At 45.7% G+C, this 27,867-nt stretch overlaps 1 protein-coding gene across 5 annotated transcripts in view; it reads right to left on the bottom strand.

Annotated features, from left to right (window-relative positions):
• Positions 1–27,867, bottom strand: part of KIAA0232 (KIAA0232 ortholog) — an 83,630-nt gene that overhangs the window by 14,248 nt on the left and 41,515 nt on the right. For 4 of the 5 annotated variants that reach the window (XM_028086964.2, XM_028126858.2, XM_088021244.1 and 1 more), the window contains exons 3-6: positions 19,631–19,768; positions 7,243–7,309; positions 5,809–5,890; positions 542–3,785 (exon numbers count right to left, since the gene is read on the bottom strand). In XM_028086964.2, the coding sequence (XP_027942765.1) occupies positions 542–3,785; positions 5,809–5,890; positions 7,243–7,309; positions 19,631–19,768 (3,531 nt within the window). Of the gene's footprint in view, positions 1–541; positions 3,786–5,808; positions 5,891–7,242; positions 7,310–19,630; positions 19,769–27,867 lie in introns of those variants that run through there. The other variant, XM_028086973.2, reaches the window with a different exon arrangement.

Genomic DNA, 27,867 nt, shown 5'->3' with positions numbered 1-27,867 from the left:
AGCAGCTCTTTTGTTGCACTGGGATTGTGGGTTTTTACACAAGTACCACCATCTGCTTTAGAAAACTCTATACAGGATGTAATTTATTTTACATGAAAAACCCAAGTTCTAAACTGATCAGCGTTTCGGAGACCATGAGATGGGCTTGCTACTTTAAGAGACCCTCTGCTTCTGCTTCCGAAGAGCACGCGAGGCCTTCTGAGGAGTAAACAGCCACTTTGTGATCCATCAGCTTCGAAGGCTGGAATGCCAGTGTATTTGGTTTGCAGCACAGTACGTGCGTATTAAGACAAAATCTTCTACCTTATGATATAAAAATGTCTTTTCTCTGCAGAAGAGGTCCACGGTCTACTTCCAATTTATAAATATCAAACCCGTTTTAAGTCCTTATGTAAAATCATAACCATGTAAGTTTTCAGACACTGAAGCTAATTTCCCAACTAATTTGACCCTATCCTTTCATTGCCTGATTCGGCTGCTCTTGCATCAAGTCCAATCAACAACTTCTATCAAGCACTAACACACACAGACAACCACCTACCTCTTCCAGCTGTCCCGAAGAAACTGGATTATCTTCATAAGCAGGGAACTGACAACCTGCTTTGCAACTGCAAAAATTATTAATTTCTTCCTCACATTGTGCCATTATTTTACAATTTGCTTCTGAGCTTTCTAAAGCAATTTCCAGAGATTCATTCATGCTACATTCCAAACACTGATTCTGCTTCCCCACTGGCAGAATCCCAGCTGATTCCTCCTGAGAATCCAGTGATGTCTGAGCACTCTTTTCCATGCCAGATTTTTTTAACCTGGGAAGGAATTTTCCAGACTCAAGCTCCGATTTTCCATAGTAATGGCCTTCTTTCTCGGCATCTTCTTCCAGTGGCTGGAGATCGGCCTGTGGGTCTTCAAATGCATCAGCTTGAGAAGGAATGGGAATATTTGCTTCATCTTTCTCAGATTCAAATTCCGACTCACTTCCTCCTCCTGGTGACAGCTCGGACGCAGAAATTGGGCGGAAGTGAGTCCTAGGAGAGATGCGAATAGCCCGGTATTGTGTTCTGTCGACGCCACAGATCCTGGGGTGAAAAACTTCGCTGTCTGAATCAGAGCAGAGGATTGATTTCGGTTTAAAACTAGGGCTGAAAGAGGCAATCCCTTCGGGTTCAAACGAACACTCTACGTGAAGAACTTGTGAGAACGGATTACTTAAGTCAAAGGAAGAGAAGGAATATTCAAGCCCAGGATCTTCAACCTGAAAGTTACCACAAGCTCCCAGGAAGTCTTCATGGAAGATAAAAGAAAATCCCTTATTTAATCCATTCTCCCCACTCCTCGGCTGATCGTTCTGTTCGAAGGACACGAAGGGCTTCCATAACTGCCGGTGACCGGGAGCGAAGCTGTTGCCTGGGGTCATGAAGACGTCCGTACCAGCTATGGTCACGACGTCAGAAGCCGCACACTGCAGGAGACTTCCCTTGCTGTGGCTGGGCGGCACGACGGCCCACTCCCCATCGCTACTGAAGGTTTTGAGCTCTCCGTACACTCCTCCGAGGATGAACGTGTTCTCTTTGTCCTGGGCCACACCCCAAGGTTTCGAGGGTGTGGTATAGTCGCCGCCGTCCACCTTCGAGAGCGCCCCGGAGACGCAAGCTCTCTTCTCCACACTCTCCTTGTGCCCCTCCCACAGGCGGTACTCGGACCGCTGCACGGCCTTGTGGGGCGCCCGCAGGCCCTCGGCCTCCGCCTCCAGGCAGCGGCAGCAGTCACTGGCATCCGCCGGGAACAGCTCCTCGTCGATTCTCTCCACGTCTGCTGTCTTTGTCCAAATGTCCTTAATAACCCCTGAGCTGTAGCCGCCTCCACGTGGACCGCTTTCGCCACACCCTCGAGCAGTTTCCAAGGTTTTGTGTTCTGGCTTTTGTTCGAGCTGAATGCCACAGACAGATTCTAGTTTTGACTTTTTTTTGAAAACTAAGGTAGGAATTTCTCCTAATGTTCTACTGTTTTGCTGGCAAGTTTCATCTTGCAAAAAATCTAGAAGTTCTTCATCTACATAATTTGACGAGACTCTAGGAACTACATAATTAATATCGTCTGCATTAAACTGCGTGGACTCTTCAAACTGAATATTTAACGTCTCGTTGTCTGAACGTGTTTCTTCTGAATGGGACCATGGGCTACAAGTTCTGGTTGAAAGATTAGAACAGTGTTCATTTTCTTCAAAGGCACTATTTTTGGTCCATATTAGCAATCTAGACTGGGTTTTCCCAAGCATATTAGCACTAGAATCTGTATTTTCATTTCCCAAGTTGAGAGTTTCAAACGAAAATGGTAGAACAGAATTACTGCATTGCACTTCAAACACTGAAAAACACGAGTTTATGCCAGATCCTTCATTAATATCTGAAAAGAGCTCCTGATTGCCAGCAAGCAAATGCGGATTGAGCGCTGTGCCGTCCAAGATCGGAGACAGTCGAATTGGAGAATCTCCCCCAAAACTCTCTCCATCGGCGTCGCCCGAGCTGGATGAACAGCACTCCCAAAACTGAGCCAGATTGCCCAAGTCTTGCAGGAAGAAGCCCTCGGCACCCACAGAGGTGGAATCTGTCCATATTGCACGTTCCCCTTGCAACTCCATTCCATCTAACACTATGCAACATTCTGCCTCAAAATCTGTTTTCTCTTTGCTTTTTTGTCGAATCATATTCAAAATCCGACTTTCTCCTTGCATTGTTTCTGAGGCACCAGGATCCAACATGGATTGGTCAATATCCACTTCATAGAAGTGCGTTAATTCTGATAGATGAATATCATCCAGATACTTGTCGTCCTCTGGGAGAGAACAGAATGAGGTCCCAGTGAGGTCAATATCCTCATTGATAACGGCAGGCATTTCGACAAAATGACCATCAATGAAAGTACCTGCTGCGAGGTATGTTTTATGAACATTACTGTTGCCGAGACAAAGGCCACGCACGGACTCTGACAGCTCTCCCACTGCCTCTGACGTCACATCGCTCGTGTCCTGTCGCTTTCGGTACGTGGTCTCTAGTTTACTCTTTCTGCTCAAAGGAACAAAATACTCAGCAATCGGTTCAGTGTACCACAGTGGTTCCTCTTTATATTCTCTGTCGTTTCTGCTCTCCAGGGACAGGTCTCTCCCCTCGGCGCTCCCAGTGTCCCTTCTCCCCAGGTCCTTCAGGGGCCTCTTCCCACGCCGGCACAGCGGCTTGAAGGAGCCCCCGCCACTCCCCGCCGCAGGCACGCCCCGCTCAGCCCTGTCGCCCGGCTTCAGCGAGAGCCTGCTGGGCCCGTTCCGCCCCTTCTTGTTCCGAATCTCTCGTGTCTTGTGTCTGACTTTCACACACTTCACGGATGCTTTTAATTCTCCGTGATGACCACTTGAACTTGAGCCTGCTTCACTCGAGCCGGAAGACCATGAGCGAGGGCGAATCTTTCCTTCAGGTTTATGTCGGATCTGCTTTTTGTACAAAGCAGGCTTTTCTTCCATTGTGCCATTACTGAATTTGTTCTCCTTCTCGCTTTGACTTTTGCTCTGGGTTTTCGCGGGTACAGAGGTGGGTGCTTCGTTGCTTCTTTCCTTGATGACTTCGCCTTCGCTGTTGCAGTCCTTGGGGGAGGATGTGTCTGTGCTAGCTGGTGGGGCTGTGGATGATGAAGAAGAGCTAGAGTAAGAACAGACTTTAGACTTGTTCCACACAGTCATGATTTCTTGCAGGCAAACTGGTTTCTCAGACAGTGGTGGAAATGCTTCATAGTACCTGAAAAACAGAGGACAGAGTTCAAAAGCAGGCACTCAGATGTACGAGATACAGCAAAACAACAGTCCCTCCCAGGTGGAGTGACGGGTATTTCCCTTTAACGGTCAACATTTACGTCATCCACAAACTAAAACTTAAAAAAGAAAAAAAAAAAAAAGAACAATACAGTGAAATATGCTTTACGTTTAGTCCCACGTATCGAGCACCTTTATGTTCAGCACTGAGGTCAGCACTGATTTAGAAATATTTAGAAAACAGGGCAGAGGACAGCTTTTATCTTTCAAGTTGTCATTTTAATTAAGAACATCTCGAGAAGAAATATCTGCATTTGGATCTCAGCTCCCATCACTTACTATGCATGTGACTTTCAGCTCATTATCTGATGTCTTGGTCCACACTCTCAGCTGCAAACTGGTGAGGACAGGACTTACCTCCCGAGGCTGTTGGGAGCAGGGGAAACAGAGGGAGCTGAAAGCCGGAGAGCATGAGCTCTGAAGCTGCACTCCCCGACTGTGAGCCCTGACTCTGCCCTGACCAGCTGTGGGACCTCAGGCCCGTGACAGGACCTCTTCACGGCCTGCGAGACGCAGGGAATATGATTAGCCGCCTCACAGAGCTGGGAGGAGTAAAGGAATTAATGTGCAAGTGGAGCCGGGACATGACGTGGTTGTCCTCACCACGTGTTCTCAGGAGAAATGCCGGGCATCCGCAGGCACTCGGAAACAGGAGGGATTACGCAGGGCGCTAGAGGGGTCAGAGAGAGGATGCTGGTGCAGCCGAGAACCATGAGAACAAGTGGACCACAGCAGAGCCTGGACGCTCCGGAAACAGAGTTTAGGGACAACTTGTGAGGCACGGGTGCCTGTGTGCGGACACAAGACCCGGGGAGACCAGCGACTACAGGAAATGCAGGACAGGAAAAGCTGGTGAGGCTGCCTTTACAGGGCTTGAAAACAAGAAAAAGTTGTTTCCAATCTGCCAAGAAGCTGGTGGCCATCACAGATTTCAGAGCAAGACAGACTGCCAGAGCAAGAATCTGGAGTCGGGTCGCCTACTGAGGGGACTGTCGTTCTGGAGGCAACAGTCAAGGTCACACACGAAGTGATAAAAAAAAGGCCATGTTTTCAAAGGGCCTATACTTGATTCTCCTTTTCAGACTCTACCAGAACTATCTACAGAAATACATGGTGAGCCTCAAATGTAATTGTTAATGTCCTAGGAGTCACATTAAAAGTGTAAGAAGGTGAAACTGAATTTAATAATGTACTTTTACTTAACCAAACACATCCATAACATTATCATTTCACCATGTAATTGATACTTAAAAATATTAATGCAGTATTTTACATTCTTTTTTATACAAAGTCTTCCAAATCTGGTGAGAATTTTACATTTACAGCACATCCCAATTTGAAGAAGCCACATATTCAAGTGCTAAATAGCCACACGTGGCTCACGGAGACCACACTGGACGGCACAGGTCCACACCAGCCAATACAAGCTATTTTCACCTTAAGTTCGAGAAGTTCAAAAGATTCAAATAAAATGTATAATAAGGAAGTTCTGCTTATAGTGTAGCTGATTTTACTAACCATTTACAAAGAAAGAGCAAAGAGCATCTTCAGGAAACAAGCGTGACAAGGTCAATGACTTGCCCACATTTCTTTGTAATCAGCAGGAGAAAACTTGGTCTCCTTGTATGTGAAACAAGGATGAGCACACTTTCTCACAGCTGTCTCCAAGGACTGGTGAGACAGCATGCGAATGGACTGTAAATAATAACCTTGCTTGCTCCATTCATTCATTTCACAAATACTGATTCAGTATGTAGGGTAAGGATAGGACCACCTTATTCACGTCTGAATTCTGTGTCAAGCACACAGTAAGTGCTCAACGAGTGTTTCCTGAATTATAAAATATGAAATTAAATAAAAGACAATGAACAAAAACTGTAAACCACATAGCAGTTATTAGTCTGATTTTAACAAATGCACACTTTATTACTGAATACAATCTTACATACATTTCCACTTGATCCTTTGCTGTAGGGGATAATTCTGCCTCTGGAGAGGGAGACCCCTCTAACTTTTTGTGAATCTTCTCTTCTGTTACGAAACAAAAATTCAGAAAGATAGGTCTTATATCTAGTTAATAAATGCTCCTGTTTTTTTAAAGTTTCTCAAGTAACTTTAATCAAAACTTATATAGGCTTTATGGCTTAAAAAGAACTCTAGACCCATCTGTCTTTTTAATAAAAATCTCTTTTTTTCATAGCCCCAGAGGGAATTCTCTAGCTTAACCACACTAACGGTGGGCTGGGAGGGGAGAACCGTTCGCCTCATCACTGATCGAGTGCTCTAGAGGCACCTGATTAAAAGACTGAAATCCTCTATTAACTTCACCAGAAGGAGAGAACATCTGTTGAGATCCTCACAAAATTCTGCACCCATAGACTCTGTACTGACTAATTCTGACTGATACTAATCTGTAAAGAAAACCCATTATAGGGGCGCCTGGGTGGCTCAGTCGTTAAGCGTCTGACTTCGGCTCAGGTCATGATCCCAGGGTCCTGGGATCGAGCCCCGCATCGGGCTTCCTGCTCCGCAGGAAGCCTGCTTCTCCCTCTCCCACTCCCCCTGCTTGTGTTCCCTCTCTCGCTGTCTCTCTCCCTGTCAAATAAAATCTTTTAAAAAAAGAAAGAACGAAAGAAAGAAAACCCATTACAATCAGCTCTGTTACAACGTCTAGGTGAGCAAGGGCCGTGTGTCAACTAAAACAGAAGCAAGGGGCTGAACTCTCAGCTTAGCTCCCAAGACTGCCTTCAGTTACAAACTCTTCAGGAAGGCTCAAGGCTTGGCGGGCAGCGAAAACGGCCATGGAGAGGACAAGGAAACCAAGTCCCTTGACCTTAACACGTAGCTTTCACCAAGAGTTTGCAGAAAAGTTGCCACAAGAAGCTGTGAGGCTTCATGAGTCAAAATGACTTTAACGAGTCCCAAGACTGCCTTTCCAAAAAAAACTGACAGCCAAGGCAGAAGTTCCTTTCGGGCCTGAAACAGAACTGAAACCTTTGGAGGCCATGATGTCAACAGGCAGATACCAATTGGGGGGAGGGGAGGGCGGGAAGGATGGGAAAGCGAAAATATTGCTCCTGATCCCTGTACTTCTATGTGAAGAGGAAACAAAACCTACCCGCCACCTCCCGCCACCCCCAGTGAGGGCACCTGTATATTAAGTTGCTCCTCTGAGAGCAGGGATTATCTACGAGTGACTGCTGAGGATGACCAAGAAGCCACTGCAGCTGAAGGCGCAGCATGATGCTGGCATGGCGACACAATGGACACAGAGACTTGTTTCTTGTTGTCTGTCTCTGGCCGATTCTAGCATCTCCTGAGTCAAATCCCTTGGTGCCCGAAGCCCACTGTGTGCGGACGGGTTCTGGAGGCTGTGCACTCACCTTGCTTACTCTGAAGGTCTTTGAGTCTGGAGCAGAGCTCCTCCACTAAGGTCTCGATGCCAGAGCTCTGTGTGAGAACAAGAACACCCGTTAGTTTACTACCAGGCCTTTGTACACTGTTACTTTAATATAAAGGTTTTACCAATCCTCCCTGTTCCAAATGAAATACGTTAGCAATATTTAAACCACACGAGAGCTGAAACACTCCGGGTTTGCCAATCAGACCTAGCACACGTATTTTAGGAATCCAGTACAGTCAGTGGCACTTACTGATAAAATGTGAGAACATTAATGTGCCTCCCAGGACGGCCTGTCCTCCCAGGGGGTAGCATCTGCTTGCGGTGCGGCCGACACACCGATGTGCCCATCATACGGCTACAAGTCAGTCACCATCCAAAACAATATTCCATATCTACGTGACCAAGGTCTTGTATCAGACTCAATAGATGGCGGGGGCGACGGGGGGAATCACACAAACCTCATGCAGCTCCTCTAGGAGCTCACAGTCTAGAGAAAAAGAAGGCCAATGTTTTCTTTTGTGAAGTGAACACTGATGACGGCAACAGAGAGCGCAGTGCACAGCCCCCACGGCCCCGAGCAAGCGCGGAAGCTCGGTTTTCTCTGAACGGTCACAAGCAGGGCATTAGGCTCCACTGGGGGTGGGGGGGGCAGCTAAGGACAGTGCACACAGAAGCCTGAAATGGAGAGGCTAACCAGAAGAGTCAAAGGTTAAAGAAAGACGAATGCTGCAAACAGGCACAAAACAAATCATCTTTCACTACGCAGACTTTCCAACTTTAACAGTTTTCTCTTCCTCAAGGAAGAAAGAAAAACCCTTCACAGGGTACGAGGAGAACAAATGTATTTCTGAGGACCTTTATTCAGTGGTCAAAAGTCCTGTTTAAATTGGAAGTGAGTCTCTCTTAGGTGGCCCGACCCGGACAGGTGCGCATGACTCTGCTCAACCCGCTGCCCTCATGGGGCCTTGAGGGGCTAAAAATAGAACTTTTCCCCATTCACTGAACTCAAAATGACTCAGCACAAGTATTATAGATATCCTAACAAGAAACCGCACAGCTCCAGTTTGAACAGCAAGAAACAGAGCACAGAGAAAATGGTTAACTGTAGAGAGGGACAGTTTCACTCTGTCCACGGCAGATCACAGCATTTAGTGGGGAGACAGGCCAGAGGGCGACAGCGAAATGGGCCACAAAAGAGCCGTCCTTCCCTTAAAACCACTCAGAAACCCCGCAGCAAATGTTAGTCACAGATCCTGCTCGACCGCCACAATGCCATCAGAAAGCCTCCACTTACCATAACGTTCTAGGCGTGCTCGGTGTGGCTGTTTCATTGCATTTCCTCCAGACCACGAACCTAACACCAGTGTCAGCTGACACGCCGCCTGCTGCATGCTGCTCTGTACAGCAAGCCCAAGTCACTGTGTTTCTAAACCTAGTGCCAGGGCCGAAGACCGAGCCTCTAGGGATCGCCTGTTCAAGTCCGTTCGGGACCCTACAGCGGCCGGCCATTTCAATCTACACGGAACGAGCATGAGAACCAAGGGACGAGATGTTTCATGCTTTGTCTCGGAAATTACGTCCACGTATCTGTCAAGTTGCGTTGTTTTGTGCAGTAATGCAGCTTAGAAGTATATATATATTTGCTCTCATATATAAATGGCAACAAAACAGGGAGCTTACCCCTTAACTCTGTATATAAAGGCAAGCTAAGCTCTCCCCACCAGGCTTCTGTTTTCCTTCCCTGACTCCTGCAGCATCCTACTTACATTACACATAATCATTAGACGGCGGGGTTGTAATTGTAAACTGAGACACAAAACAGGGCACCCAAAGCAGCACTGTACCGCTCATCTCCCAGCAGGCATTCTACAATGTTAATTTGGTGCTGTTAATGAGAAATTCCATTTGCTTTCCCAATTATGATATAAACTATTAGGTATTTTAGTATTTCCATAGTATATCATACCCCGAGGGCACTCAAGAATACTGGGAGCCTACCGTATCTTAAGAAATAAAGTAAATTAGAGGCGTCTGGGTGGCTCAGTTGGTTAAGCATCTGACTCTTGGTTTCAACTCGGGTCGAGATCTCAGAGTCGTGAGATCAAGCCCCACGTCCGCTTGTCCCTCTCCCTCTCCCTCTGCTCCTCTCTCTCTTATAAATACATAAAATCTTTAAAAAAAAAAAAAAGGTATAAAGTAACAGTGACAACTGTAAGGGAGAACATGCTATAGGTGAAAATACTGCTACCACTCACTGAACTCATGAATTGTTTTATCGAACGGTATCACCTACAGTCACGGCCCAGCATCAAATGAACGTGTAAAAATGCCCCTCACCCCCCAGAACAGTAAGAGCACGCTAAAATTCAAGCAACTGTCCTCCAAATCCAGAAACTGGGGAAGCACACATGGGGACTGGCCAGTTTCCGAATGCATGAGCATCCACTGGTTTAGCACTCCCTCGGTCAACAAACGGTCATGAGCACCCCTGGGCCAGGCGTGACCCCCGGAGAGACAGGGTCCTGTCCTGGAGCTGACACTGTAAAGACGCCTGCTGGTCAGGGGGAATGGCCAAGCGGAATGTACTGGGCCCTGAGGTCCCACCAGGCTGGGTCTGAATTCCCACCCTGCACTTATGCACTGAGCAGCAGGTGCGTGAACTTTTACCTGTGACGCTGACAACACTACACTTTCCCCTCAAGCTTCGCGAGGGCAAACTAGGATGACGTACGCGTGAGGCGCCATCAGAGTGCCTGTCACATCAGTCACCTAAACGCGGGTGCCATTTCTAGATTTTGTGTATGTTTTCCATTCTCCAGAATCTCATTAATGGATTCACTGATTCTAAAATGCCTTTAAATTTTGCTCTGCTTTGAGTTGGAAGCTGGAGGAGTAAGAAAGGTAATTAACCTGACCCCGATCAGCCCAAGTCCCCCGGATTCTGCCTGGACTCCGAGGCCCCGGCACGGCCACACTCCCCTGCCTGAGGCTGCGAGTGGTGCCGAAGACACAGACGCGCCCATGGAGCCCGAGCCTCCGTCGGATGCGGCAGCTACTATCTCACTGCTCCTGGAGAATTCTGTCACGTGCTCCCTTTCCACCGTGTGTTCAGTCCTTCTCCAGCCTCTCCACAGTACCCATCCTTCTCATCACGAGGGAAACAAAGACCATCGCACTCAGTCCCCCATCCTCTCTTCTCTCCACATTCAAAGGTTTCTGTCGCTATTCCATCCACCTCAAAGGTTCATCTTCTATGGAGAGATCATGTGAACTGGACATTCCCTAGCTGCTGGACGGGTACCCCCACCCCAACCCTGTGGTCACTAACCAACAGGACACTTGGGTGTTCCATTCACAGGGAGCAACAGGGGAGTCAAAAAGACCTGGGTTTGAACGTCATGCCAGGGCTCACCACGCGACCCCACCTAAATCATTCGCAGATCACTCCTGGCTTTCCACAGCCGGGAAATGGTGACACCAGGGATGATGCATCTCCTGCAGGTGGCTACCGCACTTCCTGCACCAGCCCCCCAACTTCTCTCCTGCCCACTGCTTCTGCAGTGCTCCTGTTCTACTTCCTGGGGAGTCCCTCCACTCTCCCTTCCAACCCATCTGCTGAGCTTTTTCATCTCTGCTATGTGTTTAGAACCGAAGACATCACTTTGTCCCCTGAAGGTCTCTTCTTCACAGTGGTCCCGACCTTCAGCACCACGGCAGCTGGACGAAGAAAGGGACGGGAGGATTCAATCACCAATCTGCTGACTTATAGTCTGCAATTTCCAGTAAGGCATCTCACACCATCTCGGGTGCCTGGTGTCCTGCCTGGTTCCACCACTCCAGAAAGTAGCTGTCAGGACGGGGAAAGCCTAGCACTTTGGGGCTCCCGATGAGCCATGTCTCCTGGCACTCAGCCCAGCACAGGCCCCGCCCACAGTGAGACACCGGCGAGTGTGATGCCCGTGCTCTTGGGATGCTACCTCCTGGGCTCCACCTGCGTACACAGAGGCCTATACTAGCCACGCGGAGGTCACAGCTAGTGATCCCCACAGAGACAGAGACAAGTGAGGGGAGCAATCTTGCATCTTCCAGGCCCAGCTGCCATCTGATTGCAAGTGCATGAGACCCCACACAAGATCCTCAACAGAACCTCCCAGCTGAGTCCTAGCTGACCCACACAACAGTGAGCAAGTAAAAAGGACTGTTGGTCTAAGTCATTAAGTTTTGGGGTACTTAACCAAAGTATACACTTCCAAATACTCCTACCCTGCACATGGACAGAGCTCTTTTACTATTTTTCGGATCTCAGATTTTTATTTTTATTTATTTATTTTTTGAGAGAGACAGTGAGAGAGTGCACTCACATGAGCTGGGGGGGAGGAACAGGGAGAGGGAGAATCTTAGAGGCTCCACACCCAGAGCAGACCCCAATGCAGGGCTCAATCTCACAATCCTGAGATCATGACCTGAGCTGAAATCAAGAGTTGGACGCTTAACTGACTGAGCCACCCGGGCGCCCCTCAGACTTGAATTTCTAAAGCACAGTTGGAAGATTAGTGGGAGGTAACCCAACTAAATACCAAGGAATGATGATTGGTGCCAATAAACTATAAAGGATCACTTCCATTTTAAAAGACTTTTTAAAATTTAGAACTAAGTTAACGTTAAGCCAATAAACAAAAGAGTACCAAGTGACACAACTGAAGAATCTATACCAGGGTTCATAAGCTCCTGCCTTCAGTGACCATGGAAGTAGCAGAAGTATGTGATGTGGCCAGCTATAATGCCATAGAAAGGCGGGGGAGGGAGCATGCACTATGCAGACAGACTAAACATCTCGGGGCTATAGCCATTCAAAGATTAAATATATATATATATATGTATATATATATATATTTAAAAACCCAAACAAAAAGCTCTTTCTGCCAAGGCACCTGCATGAGGGTCGTGATTCCCATCCCTGACCACAGGAAGATCTACGAAAATCTACCCACTGGCTGCCTCCAGTTCTTATTTACATCCGCTCTCTAGAGTATGGTAGAGAGGAGGGGAAAAATACGCACTGGATAAATATTATCAAATGCCTACCACATGCCAGGGAAGACAAGATCCACTTCTTCTTAGAGTGATGGACCAAAAAACAGTTACAATTTGTCATAAGAAGTAAAGGATGTCAGCGTCTGTTACAAGTAACGATCAAATAAAGTGAGGAATGAAGCCTTAGAAAAAGGTAACTCTGCTTTGCCTCGTCTGTAGCAGGGGGTGTGACACGCCCCCTCACGCACGCAGTCCAATTTATGGCCCACGCCACAACCCCCCACAGGCCACCCGCTTGCCCTCCTGCCCCCTTGGCCACAGATTTCAGCAGTTCCCATTTCTTTCCTTTTCTCATACCCGCACTTCTCGACATTTGATATTCAGGAATTTCTTGTAAAAACCACAATTTTGGGGCGCCTGGGTGGTTCAGTCGTTAAGCATCTGCCTTCGGTTCAGGTCATGATCCCGGGGTCCTGGGATCGAGCCCCGTGTCGGGCTCCCTGCTCCGTGGGAAGCCTGCTTCTCCCTCTCCCACTCCCCCTGCTTGTGTTCCCTCTCTCGCTGTGTCTCTCTCTGTCAAATAAATAAATAAAATCTTTAAACACACACACAATTCCCCACCTTTTCTAAAGAGAAATCAGAAGATCGGGCCCCATCAGACCTCACTGCTCTCTACTGCCATAACATATTCACCCTCCTACCTGGCCCTGGAGACAGGAGATCTCCGGGTCGGGGCGAGCTACCCAAACAAGCCAACGGTCTATTATTCCACATCCTCCCTGAACCACGCAGCCCCAGCAGCCCTCACACATCCAACCATCCTTTCTGAGTCTCCATGTGGCCCTCTTCCCAGCAAGCTCACGTTCAAAGCTCTATTCATACCTCCACCCACAGATTAGTGTTTTTTCCCTAATTTCCTTTCCTCAGAAATGAAAACTGCCTATTTTTTTTTTTTTTTAAAGATTTATCTGAGGGGCGCTTGGGTGGCTCAGTCCGTTAAGCATCTGCCTTCGGCTCAGGTCATGATCCCGGGGTCCTGGGATCGAGCCCCACATCAGGCTCCCTGCTCAGCAGGAAGACTGCTTCTCCCTCTCCCTCTGCCCCTCTCCGTGCTTGTGTGCTATCTGTCTGACAAATAAATAAATAAGATCTTAAAAAAAAAAAAAAGGCTTGAGAGAGAAAGAGAGCATGAGCAGGGGGGGAACAGCAGAGGGAGAGGATCCTAAGCAGACTCTGTGCTGAGCACGGAGCCCGACACGGGGCTTGATGTCCCATCCCTGAGATCATGACCTAAGTTGAAATCTAAGAGTCAGATGCTCAACCGACTGAGCCACTCAAACCAGGCATCCCTGAAAACTGCATTCCTGCAGGTGCTCAGACCAAAAGTTACAGGTATCCTCTCCAACTCCTCTCTTTTCTCCACCCCAAGTTGAGTCCCGTCAAAATGTATTTAGGATCCCACTAGCTCTCACTGTCCTCTACCTCCCAGACCACCACTTTCTTGGACTCTGCCCCTGCCCTGCCCTGTCCCGTCCTGTCTTCAGTGCGGCGGCCCACGGGGTCCTATCAGCATTGAAGTCAGGTTACACTAGTCTCTGCTCCAGGCCCTCCAACGCTTCATTGCTTTCCAGAGGAAAAGCCAAAATCCTCGAAAGGCCTACCGGTATCCTTGAATGCCTCCCCACCATCACTACTGAGGTAAGGCCAAGGCTTCCCTGGCAGGGCTGGCTGCGACAGCGCAGCCACCGCGAGCCGCCTCAGCTTTAGCGACCACTGACCGGCTTCTCAGGGCTCCGGCCTACAGAGGGAGCACAGCCTCACCTCTTGCAATGTTCAGAATCTAATTTTAAGTGCTCCATAAATGTTACTTAACATTGTTTTGATGCTATTATTATCCAGAATGAGTTAAGTTCAAAAGTGTGCAAAGACACAATATATATTGTCAAAATTAACTTCAACAACAGACGACCATGGAATAGTTTTTATATACCCAACCCTGTATAGCAAATAAACAACACATGCGCAAATACTAAGATGCACGACGTGCTTTTACTGGTGGGCTTCAGTCAATGTGGGAATACGAGTGACTGCAACAAGCCCCAGCGGTACCCGGGGCATCGATCCCTCCCTGAGGCTCCGCGGCAGCCTCAGGCCGAGCGACTGCCCGGGGTGAGTAGCAGCACTCCTTCCAGACCCTCACCAAGCCATCGCTGCGAGCCTGACTCACTCCCCAAACAGGGCCTACTGCGGTTCCTCATCTTCCACGGATGCCCAAACTGGGCGACGAAATACTAGCTTTGGCACAGCTTTCAGGAGCTCCATGAAAATGAACAGAAACAGAACTCATTGTTAAAATGAAAACAAAAACAATATAAAAAGCTCCAACTCCGGGGACTAAGAAAACAGCACCACAGAAACTTGAAGATTCCAAAAACAAGAGCCGGCAAACTCCAACACTGTTTTATGGTTTTTAAAATGGGGGAAAAAATAAATAAAATAAAATAAAATGGGGCAAGAGGTCTGGATGTAATTGACGGCAGGCACATGGCCTGTCCACTGATGGCAAAGAGAGACAGCTCCGGAGAGCATCCCTTAATTGAAACCAGTCATCTGGGGGGCGGGCGTGAGGGGCACCATCCCCTTTACAGGCCCTGGTACCACTGCAAACAAAGCAGATGCAAACGTCCTACAGAAAATGAGTGCCCAGAGAAGTGCAGGTCACGTGCAGGTGCAAATGAAGGGAATCGGCAACGGCAGCTTCAGCCAGACCTCACCAGGACCTCACCGAGGCAAAGCCCACGAAGGTCATGACCTCCTGGGGGAATCAATACCAACTGCCCGAAGTCTTTGCAGGTGCTGCCAAACTTTATTCAATGTCTAAAATTAAATTTGACATAACGGAGTTTCCTACTGTTTTGGTGACATCTCGTAGACAAAATATTGGGCTGAGCAGGTCAAAGAGATGTGCTGTAATGTGGGGGTGCAACTTGCTGCAGGGACAGAGCGGGAGGAGACACAGTGTCACCTCACAAGTATATAAAAGTGGAGTCAGGGAAGTCGGCCATCCTCCTGAAACCATGATGCAGTGAAGAGCCCGATACTATGGATGCTTTTAAAGAAACAACTAACACTGTACCTTGTAATAGTACAACACGTGCACACACATGAAAGTCATGCGGGTAACACGTAACATCACCCCACCTACCCACCTAATAGAACGGCAGCTTCATTTATGTTACTGTCTTGTAGTTATATCATTGACATTTTAATCGGATTGTAAACTTGTTCGCGACTTTTGATTCTGGTCAGTTGGTAGTGACTGGGTGGGAAAGCAAAGCACAGCACCACGTATGTTACCATCCTCAATATTTAGGAAATGAACATCACACGAACACTCACTGTGGCCAAAAGAGAAAACAAACCTTTTGCATTCTAATTTCCTATGGAGGACCTCTTCGTACCTTTATTTTCATTGAAGCTGCCAGACAGATTCTAGAAAGAAAAGCTTGGGGACATACAGCCTACAGTTTATGAACATCCACAAGTGATTCCTTTCTACTGTCACAGGCCATAAGGAAAGAGGGATTTTTTTTAAGTTCTTTCCACTGACTCCCCAAAACCCAGAGAGCTGGCTTAAGGAGTCTGTGTGTTGGGGCGCCTGGGTGGCTCACTTGTTAAACGTCTGGCCTTCAGCTCAGGTCATGGTCCCAGGGTCCTGGGATTGAGCCCCACATTGGGTTCCCTGTTTCGAGGGAAGCCTGCTTCTCCCATTTCCCATTCCCCCTGCTTGTGTTCCCTCTCTCGCTGTCTCTCTCTCTGTCAAATAAATAAATAAAATCTTAAAAAAAAAAAAAAAAAGTTTGTGTGTTGATGCACACACAGCAGCAGCACTCTGAAAAAGGCTTGAGAACTTCCTACTTCCTCTTCCTTCATTCTGCAAGCACGTCCCCAGCTCCCAGTACATGCCTCACAAATTCACTTACTCGGCTCATTTTCATTTGGTAAGATTAAAAGCCTTCATTGTTAGGAAAAAGCAATGCAACAATTTTTTTATGAAATGAGAAGAACAAATCAAACAAGAAGACTTCACTGGGCTTGAAACAAAAATCCCCTCTTTGACTTTCCGGCAAAGGAATGCATTTTTTCCAAAGCAACAATGGAAAGAACCACTCTCCTTTGCCTGCACTGTTCCTACTTGACACCAAGTCCTTTCCAGCGCACATCACGCTCAGCTAGGACATGAACGCCACAAGGCAGGGGGGCGCGGGGTCCTGTGGTAGGCTAGAAGGTGCCTGTACTCCTCACTTCCGCAGTTCATGTTGGGCGCCCTGGTTTTCCACTAGGCTTCCCTTCACCACGAGTCGAAGGCAAGAGGCATTTCTCAGCAACTTTGGTCCAAAGAAATAAGATCCTCTCCCAGACTGAAACTCCTGACTCACATTTTCCTCCCAAGCATGACTCAGCAGCTTCTTTGGATTTCACTCAAAGAATTTACCTGAACTAACCTCTCCTTTAAAAAACCATCCGCCATTTTCAACTCCAACTTACTTTCCCTTCAGTGTCACGTAGAAAATACCTTTTGGGAAACTACCCAACACCACCCCCTTCTCTCTGAGTACTGCCCCTGCTCTAGGAGTGGACCCCCAGGCAACTCTGCCCCCCTCCTTGCAGCTTACCCATTTGGTGGGCGGGGATGGGGGGGGTGGGGGGGACTTCTGCCCAAGCCCAGCCAATGACATTTCTCCCTAGCTGAACAGTGGATACTAGCCTTCAGCAGTGGTGCTGGGATGGGGCTGGCAGGGTGGTTTTCTCACTGTGTGTGCTAAAGGAGAGAAAGCCAGACTTCAGAGAGAAGCAGAATGACCCAGAAGCAGAGAAGCAAATGAGAGATTGTGGATCACTGAGTAAATGCCTTTGGCGGCCAATTATTTTGCTCCCGGTTGAGGCCACTCCTCAGGCTGTGAATTTCCAGACCTGGTTTCAGGGAGATATCCCTAGGCCCTTCATGTATATTCCCGCCTTTTCTTAAACTAGGTTCCTGATGTTCCCACTTGTGATGAAACAGTTCTGAAGTCAGCCACATGAGCGGTAACTTGCAAATCCCTCTCCCATAGTCGAGGAGGCAGCAGTTTCGTGCGATCAAGAGAGGAACCCAGTGGGAGAGGACAGGAAGGGTCAGGACGCCAAGGGGAGACTCCTGAACATCCGAGCGCACAACTGCATTCAAGAGACAGTCGGCGCCTCCCGAGACGGCACTCGCGAGCTGTCAGGCACCAGGAGACCAACACACAGGGAGCTCATGGTCTCAGTCCCCGAGGATCACCGTCACGAAGGGAAGACAGAAATGAGCCAGTGCAACTGAGGATGTGAGGCCTGCATGAGCAGAACAAGACGGTGCCAGGGGCTCGGTCTCTGAAAACGTGCTGGGCGGGGGGAGAACGCACAGCTGGGACGTACTGCACGAGCCTTAGGAGGCATGTGTGCTGCCAGGCGGTGCCACAAGAAGGCACCTCTACAGATTACCCAATGTAGCAAAGCTGGTCACCCCAACATCAGCCACTAGAGAACTCCTAGGATTGTTTTATTCATCTTCTAATACTCACATAAAATATTTGTCATGTCCCTTAGCATCCTGAAAGAACAAAATGGTTTCAGAATAGAATCACCCATTCAGGGGCGCCTGGGTGGCTCAGATGCTTAAGCGTCCGACTTGAGCTCAGGTCATGATCCCAGCGTCCTGGGATCGAGTCCTGCGTCCGGCTCTCTGCTCGGTGGGGAGCCTGCTTCTCCTTCTCCCTGTGCCTGCCTCTCTGCCTACCTGTGCTCTCTCTCTCTCTGTGAAATAAATAAATAAAATCTTAAAAATATATATATATAATCACCCGTTTAAATTAAGAAGTTTCTAGAGGACAGAATCCTTTCAATTCAACTCTGCTTCACAAAAGGTACTTAAACCACACCATCTCAAATAACTGGTAAAAGCAAAATAAAATAATTTTCTAAGTAGTGGGATCTCAGAGAGTACATCTTACAGTGAGTTAGTAAAAATCGCATAGTATCGGGACGCCCGGGTGGCTCCATCAGTTAAGCGTCTACCTTTGGCTCAGGTCATGATCCCGGGGTCCTAGGATCGAGCCTGCATCGGGCTCCCTGCTCAGTGGGGAGTCTGCTTCTCCCTCTCCCCTCTGCCACCTGCCCTCCGCTTGTGCTCTCTCACTCTCTGTCAAATAAATAAAGGAAATTTTTAAAGCAAAAAAATTGTATAGTAGTAATTTGAATGGGTGATTATATTCTAAAACCATTTTGTTTTTCAGGATGCTAAAGGACATGACAAATATTTTATATGAAGTATTAGAAGATTTATAAAATAATCTCTTATGGGGCACCTGGCTGGCTCAGTCAGTAGAGCACGCGACTCTTGATCTCAGGGTCATGAGTTCAAGCCCCAAGGGTGTAGTGCTTACTTAAAAAAAAAAATCTTGGGGTGCCTGGGTGGCTCAGTCGTTAAGCGTCTGCCTTAGGCTCAGGTCATGATCCCAGGGTCCGGGGATCAAGCCCCGCGTCAGGCTCTCTGCTCCGCGGGAAGCCCGCTTTCTCCCTCTCCCACTCCCCCTGCTTGTGTTCCCTCTCTCGCTGTGTCTCTGTCAAATAAATAAAATTAAAAAAAAAAAAAATCTTGTAATATTTTCTAAAAACAAATAAGTATGAATCATAAGCAAATGTAGTATCCTTAAAATACTAAACCGCTATCCCACTTCTAGGAAAGGATCCCAGAGAAATAATCTAGAATATGGAAAAGCCACATATGAAAATATTCTGGAGAGCATAACAGAAAATAAAGAGCAAGCTGAACAGGAGTGCCTGGCTGGCTCAGTCAGCAGAGCACGCGACTCTGGGATCTCAGGAGTCATGAGTTTGAGCACAGAGATTACTTAAAAAAAAAAAGAGCAGGCTAAGTAAATATCTACTAATAAAGAGTGTATTATACTGCTGTTGGAATATTATTTACTGAAACAGAACTTAGCCACTACGAAAAATAAAGATAATGTAATAAAAAGATGGAACATGTTTAATGGGAAAAAAGGATATACAATTCAGTGTATAGTCTAACTGTAATAGTACTTTAGAAGAATATATTTTAACACAACTTCATTTATGCATTAAAGTGCCCTAGAGGAAAAAGTGATACTGTTCACACTACAGCGGTAAGATAATGAGTAGTTTATTTTTCTAAGTTTCTTTGGTCAAGATGTTCTATTTGCGTACTTTTAAAAAAAATCCCCCCTCCACCTGCCTCTATTTTGTTAAGTATTAGAGATGAACTGTGAACCTACTTCATCAGAAGCAGAGCGAAGACACTGGACAGCAGCCTGTTTTTTCATTTCTTCCAGAGTCAGATCTGAGCACTTTTTCTTACTCTTTCCCCATTTCTTGTAAGCTCCTTTTTCCCAGCCCAGGAAGATGTCATTCTCCTAAAATAAGATTAGACAGAGTTCAATGAACAAGACTAAGAAGCAAGTTTCAAACACTGTTATTTCCCACATGCTCACACATTCCCCTCCCAAGGACATTCACGTTAGTAAGTTCAGAGACCACAGAACACGGTAAATCTGAGCACTGTGGAATAATCATTCATTTGGTATCTATTACCCAGATTCTCATTATATTATTTATGCTTTATTTATGATCTGAAGGAATATGGCCCACTGACATTCAGGAAGTGCTAACAAACATCAGACAATTGTATGTAAATGCAAGTACATCATAAATAAATTTCAGACTACATACACAATTAATTGTCTTCTCTTCTGTGCTTCTCATTCCTCAATAATGAGTGTTTATATTACTATCAGATTTTAACATTTAACAGTTAAATGGTTCAATCCCTATTTCTTTACCTTGTAGTCTAAAAAACAATTTTATGTTGGCATTACAAGTTTATTTTTCCCCTTGGTTACATAGGCCCATAATAAAAATCTGAAGAAAATTTGAAAAGTGGGAAGAGACCAAAATCATCCATGATCCAACCACCCAGTGAAAACCAGAATAATTTGGTCTGCTTCATTGGGTCTTTTCCGTATGCTTTAAAAAAATCACAGATTTGAATTCATGCTAGTTATAGAATATTGTATTTGACTTAACTTACTAAATTGTAAGCATCCACAAATTCTTTGGCTATAGAATATTCTAAGATGTAAGTTTATAGCTATTTCACGAAACTGGGACTTTAAAGTAATATTTTTAATTGCTTTGCTACTTTGTTTTGCCTTTTAAAAAGCCCTCCATTTGAAAATAAATAAATAAATAAATAAATAGACTTCCATTTGACAAATTATGATTAAAACCAGTGGATAGACAGTAAGAAAAAAAAGGATCAGAAAGACAAACAATGGAAAAATTTTAAAAATTACTTAGAAGATGACGTGGCCTACAGCAGACCCTCAGGACATGGTTATAAATATATAAATAAGAGGAGATAAAGAAGGAAAAGTATAATAATAAACACAAAAGATTTTAAAAGATCAAATCATACACCATCAACTGTGTGACCCAATTTTTACTTTGATCCAATACATAAAAATTACTTTTATGCCACCAGGTAAGAGTGGGGGAACAGTCCCTCCTTCCACACCCATCCTAATTAGCATACTTTTTCTTAATTTCTTAGGCATGTTTGCAGATCTCATGAACCCGAAAAACATATTTTCTGGCTGAGTGGTGTCAATTCCAATTTTCCAAGGGAAAATGTGCTTGATGGCCAAGTAAGTACTATCAGTATATTTCCGTTTATCTGACGGGTTTGGCTGGACTACACCTGAAACCAGACATTTCCTTATCAGTGATATCTTCTGGTGATAGGGTTTGTCCTCAAACAGCAACACTGGACAGAACCGTAATAACATAGACTCGAAGCTTCCAAAGGTAGAAAGAAATGTTGTAATTCTATTGTTCACAGCATATAAAACAAAGTAGAGAAGTTATCTATGTATTAATGGAAAACAGGACTCCTTTTTGTTTGAGCTGCTGAGACTGGCTCTTTCTCCTTCTTGAGATTATGAACATGTTTCTCTACTGAAGTTATAGCTCAGCAGAGGTCACCCACATTCAAGGGTCTTAATGAAGTTTTATTATGCAGATGGAAGGGACTTTCAAAATTCAGTTCACATGGACAGGTGCTCTTTCTAGAGGCAGTCTGACAATACATATCACATCTTAAACAGGGACGTGTACTTTCAATCTAGTAATTCTATTTCTGAGAATTTATCCTAACAAAATAATCACCACTCTGCGCACACATTTAGCTACTGTGTGTTGATCACAGTGCTGTCAATCAAGGCAAACATGCAGACACAATTTAAATGCCAAATATGGAAGACCTGGTTAAATAAGTTATACTTCATCCAGGCGATGAGATATTACAGCCATTAAGGAGATTATGAAGCCTATTTATTGACAAAGAAAGCTATCCACAGTATACACAGGAGAAATAGTCTATAAAACAGTACAATCGCATTTCGTGTGAACGTGTGTGCACATGAACTAAGAGGTCACTGAGGAGCTTATCTCTTGGTGAGTAGGAGAAGGAAACGAATCTTATTTTCTGATTTTTCTTACAATTAGGTCATACTCTTTAATAGTCAAAAGTTGTTGGGGTGCCTGGGTGGCTGTCGGTTGGGCATCTGCCTTCGGGTCAGGTCATGATCCCGTGGTCCTGGGATCGAGCCCCGCGTCGGGCTCTGCAGGGAGCCCGCTTCTCCCTCTGCCGCTCCCCCCAACTAGGGCTCTCTCCCTCTCTTGACAATAAATACAATCTTTTTAAAAATATAAACAAATAAATAAAATAAAACCTGTTCATCGCCCCCAAATGAAACCCTGTACCATTACCAGTCCCTTCCCATCACTACTTTGCTCTCTCCTGAGTCACTGGGGAACTACTCACCTGCTGTCTCTATGGATCTGCCTATTCTGGAAATTCCATATAAATGAAATGATCTGACAGACTTCCTTTTGTGTCTGGCTTCTTACCCTCAGTGCAAGGTTGTGAAGGCTCACCCTTCATACAGGCTGTGGGACGTAATCATGCTCCACTCCCTTTTCTGACTAATATTCTGCTGCATTTCATCTGTGCATGCATTCACTATTGGGCATTTGGATCGTTTTACCTGTTGGCTATTACGAACATTCACATACCAGTTTTTGTATGGACGTATATTTTCTGTTCTCCCGATTATACACCTAGGAGTAGAGCTGCTGGGTCACACGGCATCTCTGTGTTCAACCTTTTGAATAACTGTCAGACTATTTTCAAAGCAGCTATATCTCACCATCACACCAGCAATGTCTCAGGGCTCCACCGCCCCCACATCCGCACTGACACTCATCATCTCCTGGGTTTTTATTTTAGCTACCCCAGCGTGCACGAAGTGGTGTCTCATCATGGTCTTCGTCTCCCTAATGAATAACAACATGGAGCATCCTTTCATGTGCTTACTGTCCTTTGTCCAGATAAGATATACCAGCGGCCTATTCAAATACTTGGCCCATTTTTAAATGATCTATTCTGAACACACATCTCTCATTAAATACAGGATTTGTGAACATTTTCTCCAATTCTATAGGTTTTTTTCACTTTCTTGATGCTGTCCTTTGAAGTGGAGAAGTTTTGCATTGTGATAAAGTCTCACTTATTGAGGTCTTTGGCTGCTTGTTTTTGGTGTCCCAAAAAATCACTGCCTCAAAAAAAATAAGAAATCACTGCCTCCTCCAAATCATGAAGATTCATTCCTACATTTTCTTCCAAGAGCTTCATAGTTCAGCTCCTTTCATTCAGGTCTAGAGACCAGCTGGAGTTCACATTTGCATGTGGTATGAAGTAGGAGTCCAACTTCCATTACAGGTGGTTACTCTGTTGTCTCTGCACCTTTTGTTGAAAAGACCATTCTTTCCCCCTTGAACGGTCTTGTTAGACCATAAATATACAGGTTCATTCCTGAATGCTCAGTTTCGTCTTCTATAGTATATGTACACCAGTACCAAGTGGTCTTGATTACCAGAGCCTTGTAGTGAGTTTTGAAATTGAGGAGTGTGAGTCCTCTTTTTTCTTCAAGATTTTTTTTCAGCTATTCTGAGTCCCTTTAGAAGTCTATATGGATTTTAGGATCAGCTTGCCAATTTGGGCCCCATGGGCAGCAGGGACTCCGACAGGGCTGCGCTGTGTGCGTGTCAGTGTGCGGGGCGCTCCTGTCTTATTGACACAGAGTCTTCTGATTGTGAACACGGGAGGTCGTTCTATTTACGAGATCTTCTTTCATTTCTCTCAGTGACATTTTCAGTGTGCAAGTCTTGCACTTCTTTTGTTAGATTTATTCCTAAGTATTTTATCCTTTTTGATACTGTTGTAAATGGAATTTTCTTAATTTCATTCCTTACTATTTTCTATATACAAGATTGTGTCATCTGCGAACCACAGATAGTTGTAGTTCTTCCTCTCCAAGTTGGAGGTCTTTTCTTTTCCTCACCTAGCCACCCTGTTCATGCTGATCTATGATAAGACACAGTGTCTTTCATCTTTGAAAATGTCTTTTCACACAAACAGATACTGCCAAATACTGATATTAACCCGCAGGCATGAGTTTAATTAAACATGTTAATTGCCTAGAAGACATTTATAAAATTCTGTTAAGATTCTTAATATTTGCCTTTTCGTATGTCATTATAGTGCAGATTAGTCACCGCCAAGTAAAAGTTCGGTGGAAGCTTCTCAGTTGAACAGTTGTGAACAGATGTGAAGATACAGATGATCACTCTGCACTGTGTCAAATGGGAAACCAGAGCTGGTACTGCACTGTGACCCTGGACAAATCCCACCACCAAGCTGGGCCGGAGCGGGGAGCTTGCTTCTTGTTTTCACTTTGACAGAATTTTCATTCAACATACAAAGCAGCTTGCCATTATTTGTGAGTCAAACAATGTTAGCTGTTAGGATGGCTTTATAAATTTTGCAGATACATGCTGTTTTGCCTTGTAATTTTAGGTTGACTTCATTCAGAAACATTATCAAGTGTGTAGCAAAAGTTACATAAACAGCGTAGTAGATACACTTTTGTGCATTCTGGTTCTTCCACTTACTGTAGTTGAGAGCTCCCTTTTTTTTCTGGTTTCATGTACTGTGTGAATGTATTAGGACTTATCTAAACAATAGCATCGAGCTAATAATCAGCTTTTAAAAGAACACAGTATAAAAAGACAGTTCAAGATATTTCTATTTTATTATGTTTTTAGTCCCCTATGCTACACTCATTACAAGTCCACTTAGGCACAAACAAAATACTGGACATGTGCCAAATACCTACTCGATAAACTCAGTAAAATCAAGGATGATTTCTCAAGGTCGTAATCTTCAAGACAGAGAAAATTACCAAGTACCAAAAGAAGATACAGCTAAAGAACATTCTCAGCATGAAAATCTATTACCAAGTACTTTTCCAGACACTACTGTGAGGTGACATAAGGCTAGAGTTTTGATTGACTCTCTCTTGCTGCCTTCTGTCAAAAAGGAAACACTAGGAACCGGAGGAAGGGAAAGAACATGCCATTCTGAAATTACAGCTGGGATAATGACGTTTGCTGTTAGCTGCTCGGCATCCACCCCTGCCTCCCACACCTTCCTGTTAACACCCTGAAAAACCAAATCCATGAAATGTCTGAATGGGACTAGTACCACCCCCATCTTCAGGCCCTAACTGGCTTAATACAAATCTGCGTGTTTCATCCCTTTGGCCACAAAGACTGGCTCACACAGGCCTGGGACCAATCAGACCTGGGCACTTGAAAATGAGCAAAAAAGGGAGGGGGGGTAACACATCCTCTGGATGCCAGAACTGTGCTCATTTTCACTTGCCCCCCACGTCCCTGGGAGCTGGCTGCAAAACCAAGCTGCCAGAGGGAGGCAGGCAGAGAGGCAGGGCAGAAGTTCTAATGACACCAGGAAAGCTCTGAACTGAACCAGGTTCGGGCCAGTCCTACTTCTGGAAATTCAGTTATGGAAGACTTCCCCCACCCCACCGCCTCTTAGGCTAAATTTTTGGTTGCTTGTGAATAAAAGATACAGCTAGAATTTGAGGAAGGGACTAAGTAATGAATCCACTTCTCGTTACTCAACAGAAAGGCGACTCGTCTCTAAAAAACAAACATAATTTGAGGTCACCTCCAGCTAGGTCCTCAGTCGGCAGCGACAATTCTTCCCTGGCCTCCCTACGATCAGCTGCCCAGCCAGTATCCCCAGCAGCACACGCCGTCCTGCAGTGCCGGGGGTCTAGAGAACTGTCTGTTCCGGGGGCCGACAAGCAAGCCCCGCCACAGCACGTCAGGTCCGCTCACACTCCCAGTCCCATCGCCCGCCCCCGGCCCTGCCCTGCTCATCTCTGGCCTCACGACACAGGCCCTTCCTGCTTCCCTGACCTCGCGTGCACTCCCCCTTCCTCCTTCCTTCAGCTGCTCAACTGGGCTCTCCTCTGTCATTCCCACTGCCATCGTCCCCCATCCAGCGTGCCCAGCTCTGCACAGCTAGTGTGTCACAGATCCGAAAACTAGCAACTATCTCTGGAGGACCATCCCTAGTCAGCCCTGTATTCCTGGTGCTTGTCACAGTGTCTGACACGTCATGGGCAACCATGTGGTGAGCAAAAAAGTAGACGTGCATTTAAAAAATGCAATTATTTATATTAAAAAAAATAATGCAATTACTTATATTCAAAACCTTTTGTCTATTCCATTTAAAGGTTCTACCCTTGGGCGCCTGGGTGGTTTAGTCGTTAAGCGTCTGCCTTCGGCTCAGGTCATGGTCCCGGGGTCCTGGGATCGAGCCCCGCGTCGGGCTCCCTGCTCCGTGGGAAGCCTGCTTCTCCCTCTCCCACTCCCCCTGCTTGTGTTCCCTCTCTCACTGTGTCTCTCTCTCTCTCAAATAAATAAATAAAATCTTTAAAAAAAAAAAAGGTTCTACCCTCCCCCCCAAAAAGCCCACATTTTTATTATGGTATCTTAGGGATTCTGTGGACATGAATTTGTGTACCCATCCACCGTGCTAACTCCTACTCTGACTGTACTGTCATGTTCCCTACGTCTAAGGTTTATTTAGTCACGGTCTTTGAGTAAATGTATGTTGAAATATAGCATACGTGGTGAGACACCTGAGGATCCCAGGATGGGTCAGACTTTGTGGTAGTTACTGTTAAAGAGGACCATAATCTTCCAGGGGAGCACTGCAGATGTTAGCTTCCCCAGGTAGAGATACGCTCAACTATTGGTGGTAGACTGCAAGAGCATGTCACAAGTGGTTCCAGGAATAAACGAGCTGTGCCCGATGCAGAAGTCATCAGTCCCACTCAGCAATCAGGAGACGTTCTTATTTAGCCTCCTGCGATACAAATATGCAATAATGCAGCTACATTTCTAGAATGATGGACTCTGAGCTAGAAGATACAACTCAATTAGGAGATTTAAAAGAAACTAACAAAGCTACACTAATCAAAACAGAGTGGTCCTAGCAGCAAGACAGATATTAGACCAAAGAAACAGAACAGAGAGACCAGAAATAGACCCTCATGCATGTGGTCAAATGATTTTCAACAACGGTGCCATGACCAAACAATGGGAAAAGGACAGTCTTTTCAAGAAATGGTGCTGGGAAGACTGGACATCTCCTGCAAAAGAATGACAGTGGACCCATACCTCACACCATATACAAAATTTAACCAGAAGTGGATCAAAGCCGTATATGTAAGAGCTAAATCTATAAATCTCTGGGAAGAAACAGGATAAAGCTTCACGACATTAGTTTTGGCAGTGATCTCTCGGACAGGACACCAAAGGCACAGGCAACAGAAGAAAAAAATAGACAAATTGGACGTCAAGAAAATTTTTAAATTTTGTACATTAAAGGCACTCTGTATCTACAGAGTGAAAAGACAGCCCACAGGATGGGAGAAAGTATTTCCAACCTTGTCTCCAATGGGGGGATTAACACTAAAACGTATGGAGAACTCCCAACATTCAACGACAGCAAGAAACAGCTCGATTAAAAAATGGGCAAAGGACATGAACAGATGGTCTTCCACAGCAGACACCCAGATGGCCCGTGAGCACAGGAAGAGATGTTCAACAATTACTGATCATCAGGGAGAATGCGAATCAAACCACAACGAGATACCTACCACATCACACCCATCAGGATGGCTACTACCAAAAAACTAGAAAATAACAAAAGTGTGAGTGATTTTCACAGAGAAATTGGACCCGTGTGCACTGTTGGTGGGAATGCAAAATGGTGTAGCTGCTGGAGGTTCCTCAAAAAATTTAAAACAGAAGGGCGCCTGGGTGGCTCAGTCGGTTACGCATCTGCCTTCAGCTCAGGTCATGATCTCACATCGGGCTCCCTGCTCAGCAGGAGAGTCTGCTTCATCCTTTCCCTCTGTCTCTACCCCCTCTCGTGCTCTCACTCTCTCTCTCAAATAAATAAAATTTAAAAAAGAAAAATTTTTTTAAACAGAATTACCATATGACCCAGCAATTC

The sequence above is a fragment of the Eumetopias jubatus genome, unplaced genomic scaffold (assembly GCF_037043125.1).
Source record: "Eumetopias jubatus isolate StellerSeaLion01/CBP00866 unplaced genomic scaffold, mEumJub1_p1.0 scaffold_2, whole genome shotgun sequence".
In the NCBI taxonomy this organism is placed as follows: Eukaryota; Metazoa; Chordata; class Mammalia; order Carnivora; family Otariidae; genus Eumetopias; species Eumetopias jubatus.
This window is presented reverse-complemented; position numbering and strand designations above follow the sequence as displayed.